The sequence below is a fragment of the Triturus cristatus genome, chromosome 10 (assembly GCF_964204655.1).
Source record: "Triturus cristatus chromosome 10, aTriCri1.1, whole genome shotgun sequence".
NCBI lineage: Eukaryota > Metazoa > Chordata > Amphibia > Caudata > Salamandridae > Triturus > Triturus cristatus.
Genome location: NC_140593.1, coordinates 1,065,063,972 through 1,065,084,312, shown reverse-complemented (window position 1 = coordinate 1,065,084,312; position 20,341 = coordinate 1,065,063,972). Strand labels below are relative to the sequence as shown.

Sequence of the window (20,341 nt, the reverse complement as noted above, 5' to 3'; positions counted from 1 at the left end):
GCCGCTGATTTCGGGAGCTCCGCGGCGACGTAGACAGTGGAGAGCTTCCAGGCTTCTTTTCTTCTGTTTTGGGTCGCAACATCGACATGTCCTTAGTCGGAATACCTCAGCTATCGGTGTGAGGAATAACGGAGAGTTTCCATGCCGTTAAGGTGATTTTATTTCCAGAAATGCAGTCAGTCAGAACAACGGCCGCCATTTTGTTTTTTGTGACGATAGTTTACTGATGCGTTCGTCACCCTTTTTATCAGTACCATTCACTACGAGACTGATATTATAATATATGCACAAAGGTTTTTTCTTCATGTATGGTGTAGCTTCCGGGTTTTCTTTGTGACAAATTATTGGAGTACCTCCCGCAGAATCTTTTTTCTTCAGTTTTTCGTTCTCCTTTCATCAACGCTCTGTGGCAGACTTTTTCCAATTTTGACAGATATTGTTGTCTGAATCATCTCTACCTGGGACCGTCTCTTCCGTCATCAAAAGAAACTTTGTCTTCTGTTTCTACATGGCAATGCCGCGCGGTGCTCGCAGTGGCGCCCGCGCTGGGGCTCACCAAGTTATCTCCTCGCCACTGGCTGACAACAATCCTTTTAATGTCCTACGGGACACTATGGATGAAGCTTCTCCAGAGTCCTCCGATCATAAATCCTCCTCTTCGGCGGATACTCGCCCCAAACAACTCTCCAAATTACCTACAGCTCCGCCCTCTGGCAAACGGGCAAAAATTAACCCCCCTTCTCCTACTAATCCATCCTCTTCAGTCTCTATGGAGCTTCTCCTTGAGGAAATTCGTGCTTTGAAGCCGTATATGGAAGAAACTAATTCGCGCCTACAAAGCCTTGAAGACAACTGGTCTCACACCGTCCAGAGAGTTGTGGTCCTTGAACAAAGAGTTGACGCGTCCGAAGATACCCTACAGCAAGTACCCCTATTACATACAGAAGTTGATCGACTCAAACAACAAGTCGAACAATTGGAAAACCGCAACAGGCGCAACAACTTACGTATTTATGGTTTAGCTGAAGGCCTTGAAGGTTCCAATCCAATTTCATTTTTTCAGTCATTCTTACCGTCTCTTCTTGGTCTTCCTGAATCTCCTCCTTTGAACATTCAACGCGCTCACCGTTTGGGCCGGTTGTCTGCTTCTTCCTCCTCCTCAGCGAGACCTCGAGGTACTATTCTATATTTTTTGGAATATACGGACCTCCTCAAAGTACTCCAAGCTGCCAAACAAAAAGGAAAGATCTCTTGGCAAGGCTCCAATCTATTTTTTACTCAAGACTATGCCAAAGTGACTGCAGATCGTCGGAAAAAATTCCTGGAAATGAGACCTGCTCTTCGAAGTCTTAATGCGAGATATGGCCTTTTTCATCCATGCCTTTTTAAAGTGACATATAATAACAAGACTGTCTCTTATGAAGATCCAGCTGTTCTCCAACAATTTTTGAATAACTGTCGTCATGAGTCTATGGATGTCTCCAGATTATAATTATTTGTCTTCCCTCATGTAGAATGTTAGCTGTTTTACTGTATATGGTTTATTGTTCCACTTCGTTAACATCTGTATTTGGTCTTTTTTCCCCTTAGTTTTGGATACTTGGGCCCCTGTTTGTTATCCTCTTCAATTTTCCTGGATGCCGCCCTCCCTGCCGTCGTTGCCCTGTGGTTTCCCGTTCGGCGTTTCATTTCCCTGATGTGGTTCCAACACCCTCATCCTTTCTTGTTCTCCTGTGGTATGTCTTTTGCCATTGTGTTCTTATGTTTATGGAATTGGTTTTGTATGCTTTCTCGCTTTCTTCTCCTTATTCTATTCTCCTCTCTTACTCCTTCTTTCTTTTCTCAGTATCATTGTTTCATTCTTCCTTCTTTTACTCTTACCTATTGCTTTTTTCTTTCTTCTTCTCTCTTTCTCGGGGTTCAGTTTCTTCAATCTATCTTTTATCTTTTTTCCTTATTTGTTCATACCTCTTTCATTCTCGTTTCATCTCTGTATTCTTTGATTTTCTTCCCTTTTCAATATAATGTGTTTTATGGTAGTTCCTTGGTCGTTTTTATTATATTATGTATCTACTTTTCTTTCTTGTGTTTGATACTATCTCTTCTCCCTGCAATGCTTTGTCTTTCCTTTCTTTACTATTGTAAGGTTACTATCCAATTTTTCCCTATTTATGCTTTTCCGTTTTCCTTTTATTTACATTTTTCTCCTTCTATGTGAATGACTTTGAATATTTTATCCTGGAATGTTAAAGGTCTTGGGTCACCTATTAAACGCCAAAGAGTTTTATCTCAGGTAGCAAATTTAAAAGGGGATATTGTTTTACTACAAGAAATTCATGTTAAAGATACTGAAATTCCTAAATTGCGTCGCAATTGGGTTGGTCATGTGTTTGCCTCTCCTGGTTCTGGGAAGCGCAATGGTGTTGCCATTCTATGCCATAAGAAGTTAGATGTTCAGCTTGTCAATCAAGATAACGATACAGATGGTAGGTGGGTAGCAGTTTCTTTGCTGATTAATAAAGTTCCTTTGACTATTATTAATATTTATGCTCCCACTGTTCCTGACAAAGTCTTTTGGCCCCATATTCTCTCCTTACTTATGCAAGTCACCGATGATTATCTAATTTTGGGTGGAGACTGTAATATGGTTGTAGACCCCTTTTTGGATAGAAGATCTGACTCTAGATTCTCCCCTTCCCACATGCATTCTTTGTTTACATCCACTATCTCCCAAAGAGCCCTTGTTGATTCGAGGAGGCTCTGCCACCCTACTCTTAGAGAGTATACCTTTTACTCACCCCCTCACTCTTCCCAGTCCCGGTTAGATTATATTTTCATTTCCAAAGCCCTCACTCAGCTAATTACTCACTCAGACATAGGTTCTATCCTAATTTCTGATCATGCTCCAGTCTCCTTAAGCCTGGAATTACTCCCCCCCGTGAAAGGCACTAGGAGATGGAGGTTTAATAATTCTCTTTTACTGGACCCACAATTTCCACCAGCTTTTATGGATTTTGCCTCTTCATTTTTTGTAGAAAATGACTCACCTCAGTTAACTCCTTCCCTTATTTGGGACACTTTTAAAGCCGCCTCTAGAGACTTCATTATTACATTTGTTGCCCGTAAACGTCGTAAAGCCTCTCAATCAGCCCAATCTCTTAACACACAAATTAAACAATTAGAACACTCCTTTTACCTTTCTAAGAAACAATCCGACTTAGATAATCTTATTAAGGCTAAGCTCTCCTTTAACAAAATTTCCACTGATTCTGCCAATCTATTTTTACTTAAGTCTAGTGCTAAGTATTATACTGCCCAAAATAAAGCCGGTAATCTTTTAGCTAGATACCTCAAAGTCAGGAAGGAACGTACTAAAATTGAATCTATTGTTACCTCCTCTAATGTTAAGGTCCATAAAGATGAGGATATTTTGGCCGAATTTACGGATTTCTATCAGCGTCTATATACTCCGGAATCCTCCCCAACCGTATCCGATATTACTCGTTATTTATCGTCCATTGCCCCACCTTCCTCCTCAGAAGTTGATTTTTCCCCTTTAGAGGCTGACATTACTCGCAATGACATTTTGGAGGCTATCCAAACTCTGAAGAGGGGTAAAGCCCCTGGCCCTGATGGGTTTACTATAGAATTTTATTCCCATTTCTCCTCCTTACTTCTTCCTAGGATTCACCAACTATTCTCATCCTTTATAACTTCCCAAAGATCAGAAGGTACCTTTCAAGAGGCCCTTATTTGTCTTCTCCCCAAGGATGGTAAAGATCACACCTTTTGTAAGAATTATAGGCCCATTTCCTTAATTAATTTAGATTACAAAATTTTTGCCAAGATCCTTGCCCTTCGTTTAGAAAAAATTCTCCCAAAATTAATTGCCAAAGAACAATGTGGATTTATCAAAGGACGTCACTTATCTGATAATACCCGTCTCTTCTTTAATGTCTTAAGTAAATCGCACTCTCATAAGTCGTCATTGGCAGCTATTGCATTGGACGCTGAGAAAGCTTTTGATAGAGTCAATTGGCAATTTATTTTTTCCTCCCTTTCCTGGTTTGGTTTCGGTCCTAAATTTCTTTCTTATGTCTCAATGCTTTATTCTTCTCCTAGATCCTTTATTCTAGCTAATGGCCTTGTTTCCTCTTCCTTTCCGCTTCTCCGTGGGGTTCGACAGGGATGCCCGCTGTCCCCACTCTTATTTATATTAGCATTAGAACCCTTTTTAACTAAAATTCGTATGAACGCTGATATTTCTGGTTTCCCTTATGGTTCTACACAGTTAAAGATTTCCGCATACGCAGATGATATTTTATTATTTCTCTCGAATCCCCATACATCTCTTCCAGCATTTTTATCAGAAGTCTCGAACTACGCATCAGTGTCTGGATATAAGCTTAATGTAGACAAGTGCGAAATTCTTCCTCTTAATAAATTTTGTTTTCATGCCGATTTTTTAACTTCTTCCTTTAATTGGAGCCCGAACAAAATCAAATATCTTGGTCTTTGGTTTACACCTTCTATTAAGGACACAGTGGCTTTGAACTTTAAAAATGTACTTACTGCTCTCACTACCTCTACGAATCAATGGCACCCTTTGTTCCTATCTTGGTGGGGTAGACTAGATTCTATCAAGATAATGTTGGTTCCTTTAGTTTTGTTTCTTTTGTCGAATCTTCCGGTTCACATTCCTAAGGTCTATTACAAGACTATCTACTCCATTTTATCTAAATTCTTATGGCAAAACAAAACGGCCAGAATGTCTTTCTCTAGACTCAGATCTCCTAAACACTTAGGTGGTGTTAACTTTCCTGATTTTTCGTCGTATCATACTTCCTTTTTCCTTGCTCACTCTGCTTTTTTCATCTCTGATCATACTTCTGACCCCTCTTCTTGTCCTCTATGGGTAGAGGTTGAGTCTTCCTTTTTTCAACCTTTTACGTTTGAAGAATTTGTTTCATTGTCACAAGCTCCAAAGAAATTTTCTCTTCCTATTCTCCAACATGTTTGCAAGACCTTTCAACCTATTATTTTACATAACCTAAATGACCGTGCTCGTTTTTTACAATCCCCTATTTGGTATAACTCCCTTATCAAGATTAAAAATAGATCTATCTTTTGGAACGATTGGCTCTCCCTAGGTCTCAAATGGACTCATCAACTCTTTCATGATGGTTCTTTTATTTCCTTTTCTGTTCTTCAGGATCGTTTCTCTCTCCCTCTTTCTTCTCACCCTAAATATATTCTATTAAAATCGGCGGCTCAGGCTACTCTGGATGCCCTTACGGATACTTCCATTCAACACAATTCCTCTCTCATTTCCTTACCATCTTTGCACTCTTCTCCATCGGCTTCTCAAATCTATAAAAAATTACGAGATACGTCTGCTAATCGAATGAAATCTCCTGTGGAGTGTGCCTGGGAATCAGATTTAGGGGATTGTTTTCCTCTTACTACTTGGGATAACATTTGGAACAAAATAAGGAAATCATCTAGAGCGGCGAATACAACCCAAACGCTATTTTTTATATACAATCGACTTTTAATTACTCCATCCAAACTACACCTCATTGACCCCTCTATCCCGTCCAGCTGTTGGTCCTGTTCGGCTTTAGTGGCTGATCTTAACCACATGTTGTTTATTTGCCCTGCTGTTCATCTTTTTTGGGGCAAAGTGTGGCGACAAATTAATTCCATTTTTTCTACCAATTTCCCCTTTTCTTTTTCTCATATTTTTCTTGGGAGTCTCTCACAAATATGGTCCCCCTCCAACACTGATACCTCCATTGTTGACCTCCTTCTTGCTGTGGCGTTTCAACAAATTACGAAAGCTTGGAAAGATACTTCCCTTATTTCCTATCAAGCATGGTGGTATGGGGTTTGTTATAACCATAGGCTAGATAGAGCATATGTCTATCCTATCTCCCTTGCGATTAAAAGAGACCTATTATGGCTACCCATTACCTCTTTTCTAAATTTGTCTGCCCAATCTATTCCCTTACACAACCCCTGCAGAGAAGAAGTATCTAAACCTCCTTGATGTTTTTTGTTCTTATTAATAATTCTGATAGTATTATTATAGGTAACTTTGCCAATTTGCTTTATCTCTTGTTACATAATAATTCCTGTATTATGAAATCATATTTGTTCCTTATACTACCACTTATTTAATATATTGTTGTAATATGCTTTTGATGATATCCCTTTTTCTTTCCCTCTTTTCTTCTTTCTCTTTCTCTCTCTACCTCTTCCATTGCTCTGATCTGATTTATAATGTATTTGTTATCATATATGTATATTATTATTGTATTGCAACTTTTTTCATTCTTCAATAAAATCCTCTTTAAACTTAAAAAAAGAAATCATATTTGTTATTCTTTCCTTGTGTGTACATTTTAGTGATACATCCAATTTCTTTCCTCCCTATGTCCTTCTGGATATGAAAAGTATACATCAAAAAAGCTTGTCTTTTTTACTTTGCATGTTTTTGTATTTTGATCTCTCAAACAATTTTTGAAATGTGAGAAATGACGGTAAAACTGAAATCTGCACAGGGAAATTCAAATGAAAACATACCGGCTATTTTATACATAGAATTGAAACAGAACATTTCACCCACCTATACTGCAAGACATGTCCGGTGATACATTGCGTACACTGGGTTGCCCTACACTTATTTTAAAGAAAGAAGTACTTTTCTGTATTCTGTCAGTCCTATCAGTTCTTGGGGAGCCTGGTATTCAAGACTGATATTTATTCAAACAGTGCAATATATCAGTTTATCTTTTACTTTTATTTATCTTGCCAGTTTTTTGTTCTGAACACAGTGCACATCACAGTGGTTGTTGGAGGCGGGGGAATCAGAGAAAATAAACAATTTATTTGGAAAATAAAGGGGAATGTATGCTCCATATAGTGCCAGTGGTGGTGCACCTTCACCTACGTGTTTTATTCAGGAGAGGAATGGTAAAAGTATCTGAGGGATGACAACACTCTTTTTCTCTGACAAAGGCACTGATGTGGTCTCTAGCATCCGATACCCCAAAGGTGATCAAAAGCCTTGTTTTGATTTCTTACCCTCCATTTTGGCCTATACCCTCTCCTCCGATAGATTGCAAATGTTGACAACTATCTATATATATGTCTATCTCTCACCTTATTGTCCCCTGGGGTATTTGGCAGTGGAATATTAGGAAAACTAGTGGGCCACTGGAGTCTGTCAAGAATTATGGATCTGGCTCACTGCTAAGGGAACATAGTTTTTCTCTCCCCTCATATAGAATGATATTTGATGTGCCTGAGAATGCCTTCATTCTTCCCATTGGGGGCCGAGCACCTTTGCAATTTTTTACATTGGACTCTTTACCTAGACTATATGAAGCCAAATCCACAAATGGTTACCATGTCCAGTTACACACAAGAACTCTATAGTTTTGTGCCTTTTAGCACTTATAGTACTTTAGAATATAAATCCATGAAAAGAACAATGAAACACCATAAAATTGCAGATCACTGTGATAACAACAATCAGCTCATTCTTCTTTGCACGGAATCTAGGACTAATCTGTGACTCATTGCTCCCACCTTTGTACTATCCCCAGTGCATACAGGTATCATCTGTATAACAATTGGAAAAAATTTTCTATGATCAAATTTTATACAAAGAGAATTATTCTTACATTTAAATGTGCTCATTTTGAATAATGCTGATTTCATCTCTGCGATCTTACAATTTGTTTTCACTGACCACACGTTTCCCTCTATTTCACCTAACCAGTCTTATTGCCAGCGTACCATTATTAGCCCACGTACCCCCCTCATCAATTATTCTACCAACATTCCCTTTCCATACAAATACTGCTTCTTGTGCATATTATTTCAATGTAAACATGGTTTCTAAACCCTTTTCGTCATTCTCTTATCAAATGGTACGACCTCTTTCATATGCCCAAATTTTTTCCTCCTACCCCTGGCACCCTCATATTTTAGATCTATGTCTTTACATGGACATCATCATTGGAACACATTTCCTCTTCTATCTGCTGTACTTCCATCCTTTTCTAATCAAACTTGTTCTAAAGTCATCAGCTCATCTTTGTGACCTCTCCTAGCAAACTAGCCCTACATCTAGACAACCTACTTTTTTAACTGTGAAAACTGTTAATGTTGCTTACCTATGGCACACTCTTTGAGCCACTTGTTTTTTTGCAAAGCATTTTGGGAAATTACCTATATGAACAATATAAAATAAGTGCAATATACACCATCCAACTGGGACCAGTTAACACATTATATCATATTGTGATCTTTCCACCTCTTAATTACCTATCAGACACAACAATGCCCCCTCTAAGGTACTCTTCCCTTATGATGGACTGAACATTAAATGATAGAAGAAACAAAATCGGTATATAACTGGCTCTGTGTTATGTCTTATCCATACATACATACATCGGTATAACAAATAACTGCATGTACATCAAAGGATGCAGCAAAGTGTGTACAGTTCTCTCCTCCCTTACCCGGCTTGCAAATGTTGAACTCCTGAGCACCAACAGAATTGAGTAGTTTCTGTATCACGGTCTTCGCCAGCATGCAAGGTGTGAAGATGATGGGTCGCCGGCGTGCTGAATGGAAGGGGTGTACCAGACTATAAGGTATGAGATTCAGGCTCCTATTGATGTCACTGTCTGGGTCAAGATCTGCAAGGACAATATAGATATGAGAGAGCAGGGGCGTGAATAAGAAATCAATCAAATCCCCCTAAAACAGGAAGGAAGCTAATGTTACATTTGGTGCAATAAGGGCTGGGTGAAACTGTCATTCTTTTTATGAAGGTCGATGAAGGTGGCAAACTTTGCTACGTTATGTATCTGCACAGTTTGGTAACTTTACAAAATGCCACTGATGGCAGAATTTTCCGAAAAAGCTAATATGATTTAGGTTGTTCGCGCAAATAAATGTTAGATTTGAGTGGCACTTTGTTCCTTAAATTCTACTTACTGCAGGATATTTCACGTTATTTATATTTTAAAACTTTTCTTGACATTTTCAAAGTGGGCAAACTTTAAAAAAATAAGTTGCAAATTTTCTAATGTCTAATTTCTCTATTGGTGCACATTCCTAATAATTACACTTGAGGTAGCCTATATTGTAGTAAAATGAGAGTGAAACAAAACTAAGAACAAAGCAACTCATTGGCATTCTCATCTAGCAGTAAAAGATGATGCTGTAAGATATTCCCCCAAAAATATGCAATGTGCTTGAGATTGGGAATAATTATTAAAAAAGCCTGTAATTGTAGCTAACTCACAGCATAGGGTCGAGCTTGAGAAAATTGCAAAAGATTTTAATACCTATACATAGAGAGTCTTTGAATTTTCTTTCCACCTTTAATTGTTAACCTGAAATGGGTAGAAATGCTGGACAGACACTGTGCCTGCGTGAAAAGCTCTACTTGAAGGATGGGGAGGCTGGTTGGGTAGGTAAAATTCTTCCTGCTGCAATCAATTCTGTTGATGTAGGCATAGAACTAGAAAGTGATTAGCAAAGTGAGTGATAAATGAGACTTAAATAATTTAAAAGGAATCTGGAATGCGTACATTATTCTTCACAACAAATTGAAATTTGAAACATAATTATTCTGACTTTTGTAACAGACAATATCTCAATAAAAGAATTCCATATGCTATTTGATTAGAATAATACCATTTGCCTGCCTAAATGATAATCCTTCTTTTTACTTTTCTGAATAATAAAGTCTTCTAATTGGATGTTAAATTACTTTATAGAGAACTTTCATATTTTTCCAAACTTTTATGTATTGATTATTTAAGGTTCTATCTACCAATCAATCCTTTGAAACTCCACTGCATTCTGCAGTAGGTTGAATTTAATTTAGATTAATGCATAATCTTAAATTACAGCTCGGTCGATAACCTAGGATATTTAGAACGTGTTTCTTTCCTACCTCACTTCTTTTTCCCTCAACAAACAAGATGGTTATTTTATTGTGGACTGCATGAGCACTGTCAAATGACCCTTGTGTTACTTAACCTAAAAGGTATTTTTGTAAAGCATATGCTCAACCTAGAGGAGGGGGTATCTATGCACTACTGATAGTTAATTGGCATTTATTGTTACTCAACCATACAGTATTCATGGTATCGATCTCAAAAGGATGAACGCTTGGGGGGACTCACTAAGGTCAAACACAGATGCCTGCAGTCAATGAATTTTTACTCAACTAAGCCACCAGACCCGGCCTTACAACCATTCTTGACCTATCAATCAACTTTTGTCATTGGATCCTGATATTTATCTGACAAAAAAGCCAATGATTCAAAACGTTTACCTTTAGGCATTCCAAGAACAGAACTACTCTCATTATTTTATCTACTTCCCCAATCAAATTTGGCTTTCGGATGACACAATTTGATGAAGGAATCAGAAGTTTTGAAAACTTATGGTTGTCTAGAAGTAGCATACAATATGTTCTGAACAATCAACACTCTTTAGAATTTGGACTTTCTAAGAAATCCAGAAAATGCCTTTTCTTCTAATAGTGCCTCATACAGTTCTATAAAGAGATATCCTAGGTTTCATTTAGGATTAGTTGATCTTTTTACAACCCCAGTAATTAGTTAAAAGTCAGTAATTAATTAACAGTGATCCTTTAATCCTCAGGTCCTGGGGAAGCCTGTGCTTCATCTATGACATCCATGTTTCACCTATTGTAGTCAGTGCTTTTTTTTTAAAGAAAGTGATTATCTACATATTTCATATTGTGACTCTCCACTAAATTGACTATAGACAGGCCATACCGGATGCCAAGACCCATTACTAAATCAAGTCTGGACAATAACACTTCTATATCTAACTGAAGTTCCACCCACAACTATATGGCCGTACAAGATTGTGAACATGAGTCTTTGCGAAAAGGGCTGACTATCTTAAGCACCTTTAGAACCTTTACTCTTTATTCTTTCACAGGTGTGACATTCAGTGGAGCAGACTTTTTCTTTCCTATCACACAAGCTGGCCAGGCAATAACTTTAGATTCTTTTCACAGGCAGACCTTTTAGGTTCAACTCAATAATTCAGAACTAAATGCCTGATAGAAAGTCCACCATCAAGTAAATGCTTCTCTGAAATTTTAAACCAGTATTTTTCTAGAATATTTTATATTCCAGATGAAAATATGGCAAAAAATCTAAAAGTGATTATCTTTTTCAGTTTTTTTTTTATCTCGAAACATATAATGCAGAAGCAATTCTACCTGGGGGATGTTAAATATAAAATTGTATTTTTTCAAAAAATTTATAATTTGAATGAATTAAAAAAAGGAAGGTTTATTGGGACCCAGAGTTCTAACCTGTACTTCTTCCCAAGAAATCAACCTACCCTGAATACCCAATTGATTCACAATCCCCAAGCCAGCATCATTCCATTTTTTCAATTGAGTAGAATGAATATATAAACCTAGTTCTCGACATTCAGTTAGCTTTAGTGAAAAAAAGCCAGAAAAATCTTTTTGTTTAAAGATAATATCAAGTCTATTTGAGAAATCTATTAACGTTTTGTATCTTGTTCTCTTTGGGAGTTTAGATGTCTTCAAAAAAGTAGGAAGTGGGGTTCCAGCCTTTTGGATCATTTTGATGATAAAAAAGTTGTCAGCTCGATGCGGATTAGACAATAAACATGCTACATAATCAAAAAATGATGCATCATAATATGAACGAATATTTGGAAGTGCCAACCCACCCAGCTGAGTATCCAATTGCAAAATTGGCAGCTTAACTCTAGCTTTCTTTTTTATTCCACACAAATGCCCGAATCATAGAATCAATCGCTTTGAAATAACTAACGTTAATCTTTACCGGAATATTAGTAAACAAAAATATCAAAAGAGGTAAAATAGACATCTTAATCAATGACACACGTCCTATCAAAGTTAAAGGAAGATTAGACCATTTATCCAACAGTTTCTGGATCTTTATGCTGGTGGTTTCATAATTATTCTTGACCAATTCCCCATAATGACCTGTAACAGAAATTCCCAAATACCGTATGGGATCGGTTTTCCCAGCCTGTTGTTTTAGTTCTTCTGGGAGGCATGCCTTTCTTTCAGATAAGTTTAGAGTGCATTAATGAATGTTCTAGAGGGTATTATCATCAGATAAATGCCCACCACCTGTGTTATGCATTATGAGCAAAAGGTGAAGGAATATAACTGGGCACAAGGGGAATTACCAAAATGGTAATGTCCTCAAAGAAGTTATTTAATGCAGGTGTTTAGAAGATTCCTTAGGGGTACAAAAGCTAGTATGAGATTTGCAATGCCAATTGCAAAGCAGCATCAGAAAAACTCTAAGCCACATTTTGAATGAGTAATTGGGCATTACTAAATCTCAAGCTTCTGAGTTATGCAAAGTGGGCCTTCGTTGTCAGTTCACACCCTACTACAAACAAGTTCACTGGTCAACACTGCCTGACCATTCCATTGCAAATTCTAATTTAAGTTCTTGAAGTCTGAAAAGCCAGATTGAATAACTGTTTTTCACATTGATGATCCTCGAATAATACAAAAAATTAACTCCTAGCCCTCACATAATACATCTGTCACTCCTTGATGTTCCGACTGATGCTTCATGTCTATTACTCACAAAGGACCTGATTCCCAAAGCTATTTGTGCACCAGACTGTAGTTTAGGTGCACGAAGAGCGGAACTGAAGAGATACATAGATTTACTCACACTTAGAATTCTGCACGCATGGGAAACTTTTAGGTATGGGTAAATCTGCTAACAGGGGTGGGTTGTAGGTGTCTGATGAAGTGATCACTTGTAAAAGAAGTGAACACCCAAAAACCTTCCACATTTTGGGGCATCATAAACTTTTTTGCAGATAAATTCTGGCCCAGAAAATTGTCTGAGATTTACTAATGTCAGGGGCATGTGTAGCTACATTTCCAATAAGGGGCCAAGTTGGTAGGAAGGGTAGTGGAAAGGGTTTCTGAATCTCCCACGTCTCCTTCAACCACACCACCGAGCTCCACTGGACCGATCACCGCTGCATCCACTTCACCTTCCGGAAACCCACCACGCACCACCGCACCCAACAGATGCCGCACCGCTGCTGGAGCAAAGTCACAGAAGACCAGCTTTCCACCACCCTCGCCCGGAGCCCACCCGCAGATCTGCCGCTCGCAACCTCAGACAGTGGATCAACGACTGCGTCAACACCCTTGCCCCGCTCAAGAAGCCCTCCAACACCCACACCAGTAAGAAAGCCATCTGGTTTACCGAATACCTCCAGGCCTCCAAGCGAACCTGCCGAAAACTCGAACGAACACCGGAAAGCTACACAGCCCACAAGAACCCCACCCGCAGACACCACCACCTCATCAGATCCGCCAAAAGGACCTCCTTCAAAGACCGCCTAGACAACAATGCACACAACAGCAAAGAGCAATTCAACATCGTGAAGTAACTCTCCAACCCCAGCTCCAACACCAACGACATCCCACCTTCACAAGACCTGTGCGACTCGCTGGCCACCTTCTTCCATCGCATGATCGCAGACATCCACGACAGCAGAATTTTAGAGCTAAGACCCCTGCCCACACCACATCTTCAACAAAGCCAGCAGCACCATCGCACCCCATCTCCGGAAAACCATCAACATCTCCTTCGAGCCAGCGACCTTCCTGGAGAGCTGGAAGCACGCAGAGATCAACGCCTTACTCAAGAAACCCAAGGTGGATCCCAAGGACCTCAAGAACTTCCGACCCATCTCCCTGCTCCCGTTCCCGGCGAAGATCATCGAAAAGGCCGTCAACATACAACTGACCAGCTTCCTCGAGGAGAACAGCATCCTGGACCCGTCCCAGTCTGGGTTCCGCAGCAACCACAGCACCGAAACTGCCCTCATCGCCACTACCGATGACATCAGGACCCTGCTAGACAATGGAGAAACCGCGGCCCTCATCCTTCTGGACCTGTCAGCCGCCCTCGACACGGTCTGCCACCGCACACTACGAACTCGCCTCTACGACACCAGAATCCAAGAGAAGGCCCTGGACTGTAACTCCTCCTTCCTCTCCGGCAGAACACAGAGCGTCCGCCTCCCCCCTTTCCGCTCCGAAGCCACCGGGATCATCTGCGGCATACCCCAAGGCTCATCCCTCAGCCTAACGTTGTTCAACGTCTACATGGCACTGCTCGCCCACGTCGCACGACGGCACGACCTTAACATCATCTCCTACGCCGACGACACCCAGCTGATCCTCTCCCTCACCAAGGACCCCACACCGCTAAAACCAACCTCCACAAAGGAATGAAGACCGTCACCGACTGGATGAGGAACACCTGACTGAAGCTGAACTCGGACAAGTCGGAGGTCCTCATCCTCAGATCCACCCCCTCGGCCTGGGACGACTCCTGGTGGCCGACTGCACTATGAACACCCCCGACACCCACGCACGCAACCTAGGTGTCATCCTCAACTCTACCGTCTCCATGACGAAGCAGGTCAACGCCGTCTCCTCCTCCTGCTTCAACACCTTCCGCATGCTTCGCAGGATCTTCAAGTGGATCCCCACCGAAACAAGAAGGACGGTCACCCAGGCCCTCGTCAGCAGTAGACTGGACTACGGAAACGCGCCCTACGCAGGAGCCCCGGCCAAACTCCTGAAACGGCCTAAACGCATCCAGAACACCCCCGCACGCCTGATACTCGACATCCCTCGCCGCAGCCATATCACACCCCACCTGAGAGACCTGCACTGGCTCCCTGTCAACAAGAGGATAACCTTCAAACTCCTCACCCACGCACACAAGGCACTCTACAACACCGGACCAACGTACCTCAACAGCCGACTCAGCCTCTACATCCCCACCCGCCAGCTCCGCTCCGCAGACCGCGCCCTCGTCCCCCGCATCCGAAAAGTGACCGCCGGCGGCAGATCATTCTCCCACCTCGCTGCCACGACATGGAACACCCTCCCCATCTGCCTACGGCAGACCGAAGACCTTCAGAAGACTTCTCAAGACCTGGCTCTTCGAACAGTAGCAACTCCCCCCCTAGCGCCTTGAGACCCTCACGGGTATGTAGTGCACTTTACAAATGCTATGATTGATTGATTGATTGATGAGGAAAAATATTTCCAAGATGACAAACAAAACAAAGGTTTGATGGGAAGTTTTGGCATACCGAAATGCTTACGAATGTGATTTCTTAGGGACATATTCAGCAGTTGCAGAATTTTAGAGCTAATCCTTAAGAATTCCAAGAAAGTCAAGAATTTACTCTAAAATTATGAGTAACCCTGCAGAAGCATATTTAAATTTTTCTCGGCAACCTCTTCAATCTAGCCTTGTTTTGTTTTTCCATCTTCTTTTCTTTTATCACATTTGAGATACTGATTTTCTGACATCTATGTACAGTGTTTTGACTTTATTAATTGAAAGTTCATTTATGAAAGAACCTCTGAGAATCTATGCATTCCATGAAGTGCACATACCTTCCTGCTTGTCTGGTAAATGCCGTGCAGCCTCGCTGGGGGACCTCACAGGCCCGAAAGCACCACTTGTGACAATGCGGACTCGCTCGTTGCTGTTCATGCGCTTGTACTTATTCTCAGCACGGCTGACGAACTGTAAGAGAACACAGGTTCTAAAGACCGCTTTGAACTGTCTGCTGAGGTTTAAAAACAGTGATATGTGCAGTGCTTAATTTGGGCCGGTGGTTTCTGGGGCTCGACATCTGCACTTAATTGTCAACACTGGCGCATATGACTGTCTGCCACAAGATAGCGCTGTCTGGCTTATTTAGAGATGACCATACCAAGAGTCAATTATTAATTCAATATGCATAAAAAATTACAATTACCTGACACCCAGGCCCTTCTTATAGCTTTGGGGGCCTGGAATAGTCAGAACTGTCCCCCTTGTTGGCGTGTGATAATTAGTAGTTGTGTTGGTACTGTCATTGGCAGTGATGGCAGGGGCAATGGATGGTGTGAGCTGCAGTGGCCTCCTGATGAGAGCCCTGGCACTTAGTTTTTAACAAATTGAACACTGGTTGGTGTGTGCACTGTCATGAGATGAGACCATTGTCTCTGAAGACCTTTCATTCTATTGGCAGATGAGTCCTTTATTGTACACAACATTAGTAGATGTACTATTAGATCCTAAAAAACCCGATTTATAGGAGGAATTGATGATTGATTCTTGGAGCCAATTTAATGCAGCAAGAAATAGTCCAGAATTTCAGTGACTGGTTGCGGACCTGGCCCCTCTGGACCCGTCTCCTTTTACACTTCTTTTATACCGACTATAGAATATGGCCACTCTTGATCTCCTGTTACACTCTTCTCATACTAACTGCAGAATGTGACAGCTCTGGCTCTTTTGTTACACTCCTCTTATACTGTTTGGATACCACGGCCACTCTCTCCGCTCTTGCACTGCTCTTACAGTTACTGAAGAGCGTAGCCACTGACTGACTTACTCTCTCTCATTACATTCTATATAACGAATGCAGAACATGGACAATCTGCCTCGCTCTCCTGTTACACTCTCCTTACACTGATCGCAGAACGTGGCCACTCTAGCTCTTTGCCTCTTACACCGCTGTTATACGCACTGCAGAACACGGTCATTCTGTCTCTCTCTTGTGTTACAATGCTCTTAAACTTGCTGCGGAACGTAGTCACTCTGGCTACCTCTTCTCGTCTGCAGCCTGCAGAACATTAAGATTCTGGCTCTCCCTTTACACTCCTCTTACAGTGAATGCAGAACGCAGGCACTGTGGCTCCCTCTCCTCTTACACTACACTTATATTAACTGCACAAGTGGCCTCTCAGGTCCTTATTCACAAAGGGCTTTCACTCTTGTGGGGGAGGCCCAGCAGTCGTGGAGAGTCTGCACACTCGGACGGAGTCTCTGCAATGATTGCAGAGAATCTGCCCTAAGTGCGGAGATCCCCCCACGGCTGCGGGACCTACTCAACGAGTGCGGAGACCCTTTGTGAATCAGGCCATCAGTCTCTTCCCTGTAACACTCCTCTTATAGTGGCTGAAGAGCATGACTACCAGTGGCGGATGATATGTACAACTGAGAGGGGGGCAGGGTAGCTTACCCACATGCATACTCACATACATCCATGCAGACATGTGCATACACACCCATTCTCAAAAGACTCACTCACAAATACACATACATTCATACATACACGCACGCACCAAACAGTCAGTAAAAACACTACACTTACCTGCTGCAGCTCTTTGTGAGGGAGGCCTCGGAGGTGCCAGGAGGGCTGGGACTGTTTCCTCCCCTCATTGGGTTATATAGTGGGTTGAGTGTGACAAGCAGCAGAGTGTGAGTGTAGTAAAAAGAGGGTGAGGGAGGCAAGTGGCAAAGATAAAACCGGTGGTGAGTGAGTGAGGCATGCAGCAGGGGTAATTAGGTCATAAAGTGAGTCAGGGATGCATACAGTAGGCATGAATGTGGCATTAAAGAAGGAAATGATGCTTGAGTGGGGCTTGCAGTAGGTGAGTAGGGATATATATTGGAGTGAGTGTGGCAAGAAGCAGGGTTGAGTGTAGCATACAGAGAGTGAATGAGGCAAGTGGCAAAGATAAATGCAGTGGCTATTGAGTGAGTGAGGCATGCAGCAGGGATAAATGAACACATCAAGGATATGCCTCTTGGACATTTTCTGACACATGCATCAACAATGCCATTTGCGATTCCTTAATAGCGAAAAATAAGGATTCGCTAATAAGGAATAGCAAAAGGCTATGCATGTAGAAATCGCTTACAAAATAGCGATTTCTAAACATTCCTTAATTGCTACTCGCAAATTGCGAGTCGCAATTAAGGAATACCTCCCCATTGATTCCTATGGGCCTAGAGGCCCATAGGAATGAATGGGAGGACTTTCTCAATTTGCTAATCTCAATTAGAGAATCGCAAATTGCTCATGCTATATCAAGAGTGCCAGGGCGTCAAAAAGACACCCTGTTGCACCCCTGAAATCTGCATATGAATACATCTTGCACACACACATGCCCCAAGGGCATGTGTGTGTGTAAATTGGAACTTTGAAAAATGCACTTTAGTGCATTTTTCAAAGTTTTTGCAAATTACCATGAAGTTCAACTTCATGGTAATTTGCTCCCCCTATTAGCGAAATCGCTAATTTTTAAACTTTCATGCATTGCATTTAAGGAATCTCAATTTGGGATTCCTTAAATGCAATTGCAATTTAAGGAATCGCTATTTAGAGATTCCTTAAATAGCGATTTTTGCATTTGGGATGATGCACCCTAAATGCAAAAATACCGGTCGCAAAGGGGCAGATTCTGCTAATCTGCCCGTTTGCGAGCAGTTTTCTCGTTGATGCATGTGGCCCAATATAAATTAATTAGTGGGTTGAACAATCACACTTATCTTTCTTCAAACGCAGGAGAACAACTACAATTTTTTTTTTATATTTTACATACAAAAAAAAATACATCAACATACCCTAGAAATACCCTATATGCGCCCCCACAAAGGGAGTCACAGTAACCCCTACTACACATCCTTTCTAAAAAATATAATAGACTACATATGGCACAACTTAAAAACAGGAAAGCACGCTCAGGGGCAAAGGGTCCAAACAGGAGGGAGAAAAATCCTCCTTGTGTTTCAATATAATGACCCACTTTGCTTTTTATAATAACTGTACAATGCCCCATGGAGCTTCTAAACTGTCTACAATTCGATCCCACTCATATTTCAAGGGCCATCCTCAGGGCTTGATGAGGGTTATGTATTTATAGGGTACTGTAAAAGAACACAGCAACACATTATTCATAGAGCTCTCTTAAATCATCATCTTTTTTTCTCCTCAAGTATCAATATATTTCAATTCGTTATGCACATCTCTACAACACACACTAAAGCTACTTTGACTTCTAATCAATAGACATTTCACAATTGAAACCTCTTGATTGACTGCTTACAAGGTTTACATATTAAGTTGAAATGTGTGTGAATGCCATAAACTTACAAAGCATATTCCTGTGGCTTAGTGGACCAATGTGCTCATTGTAGGGGCCTGTGTTTGAAATCATAGTCACAGGTTCAAATAATGGTGGGTCCACTCAGCCTTTCATCCTCCTGAGGTCGATAAAATGAGTACCTTTGGGCAGCAATAAACATCTGTTATTCAGCTCCAATATACAATTCTGTGTGAACGTGTGCTTTACAAATACACATTATGTTATGCTTCTGTTGATTTGAGAAGTTTGATTTATTTGATGTTTACAAATAAACATTGAAGCCTCTTTGTTTCCATGCAATACTCCTGTTTAAGATATATGCGGCGGAGTAACAGTCTGTAAACACTACCTACGTGTAAACACGCACGCTCCGTTGTGCTTAACAAGATGCATTGCGTTAACAAAATGCCATTGGAAGTGACATTTTCATTCTGGATGTATTGTTTGATTGTTTTGGGTTATGATTGGTTTATTTTCATCTTTATTGTTATTTTCAATTTAGTTTTTCCTTTTTTTTAAATATAAATTAGGTGGATTGGACTAGCACGATGGCAGCTTTATCGATCAGTGTGTTCTTTTCCATTTTTCACTCACTCACCTCTCTGTAGTCTGTTGTCAGTGGTAAGCATTTTCTCAAGTGGTTTTAGTTATACGTGGGCCAACCTGATAGGACACCGGTTGGTTAAAAAACAATGGTTTTAGGTCAAGCATGGTTTCCTTCGTTAAGTGTGTGGATTGGGTTGTGGTAACGCGCAAACCAGTTGGAGCACTGGGGGAATAGGCATCCATAGAGGTCTTGGGTAGTCATGATGTTAATGTTAATGTTAAAAAGACTTATATAGCGCTCTGTTACCCAGAGGTGTCCTGGCGCTGATGATCATGCTGGTTTAATACTACCTTGTTTGCTTATGAGTTGGTTGTGCTATTTTGGTTAGGTTCCTCTGCGTATTACAGAAGTTAAAGAATCCGCGAATCAGAACCTTTGTTGCCGAGCACGGGACATTTTGTTTCATTTACCTATACGAATATGGCTTGGAATGAGGCTACCAGGTGACTCTTGAAAGTTTTAGTTCTATATAGTTTGAGTGCATTGATAAATGGTAGATGTGTAATGATGTATTGACTCACACTCAGTACTGCCGCTGAAGACTCTGTTGGACTATTGTTGCCATAGACCCCATTGAGCTGCCACGTGCGTTTCTGAATAAATCATGATTGATTATTTCAGGTCACACCATGATTAAGGTAGTGCTTTGAATTGATCTATGTTACCAGTCAGTG

The 20,341-nt window shown here is 40.9% G+C and overlaps 1 protein-coding gene across 6 annotated transcripts in view; it reads right to left on the bottom strand.

The window, feature by feature from the left end:
* Positions 1-20,341, bottom strand: part of CARD11 (caspase recruitment domain family member 11) — a 935,632-nt gene that overhangs the window by 47,399 nt on the left and 867,892 nt on the right. For all 6 annotated transcript variants that reach the window (XM_085629202.1, XM_085629205.1, XM_085629200.1 and 3 more), the window contains 2 exons: positions 15,533-15,665; positions 8,532-8,711 (listed from right to left, as the gene is read on the bottom strand). In XM_085629202.1, coding sequence (XP_085485328.1) covers positions 8,532-8,711; positions 15,533-15,665 — 313 coding nt within the window. The remainder of the gene's footprint in view (positions 1-8,531; positions 8,712-15,532; positions 15,666-20,341) is intronic.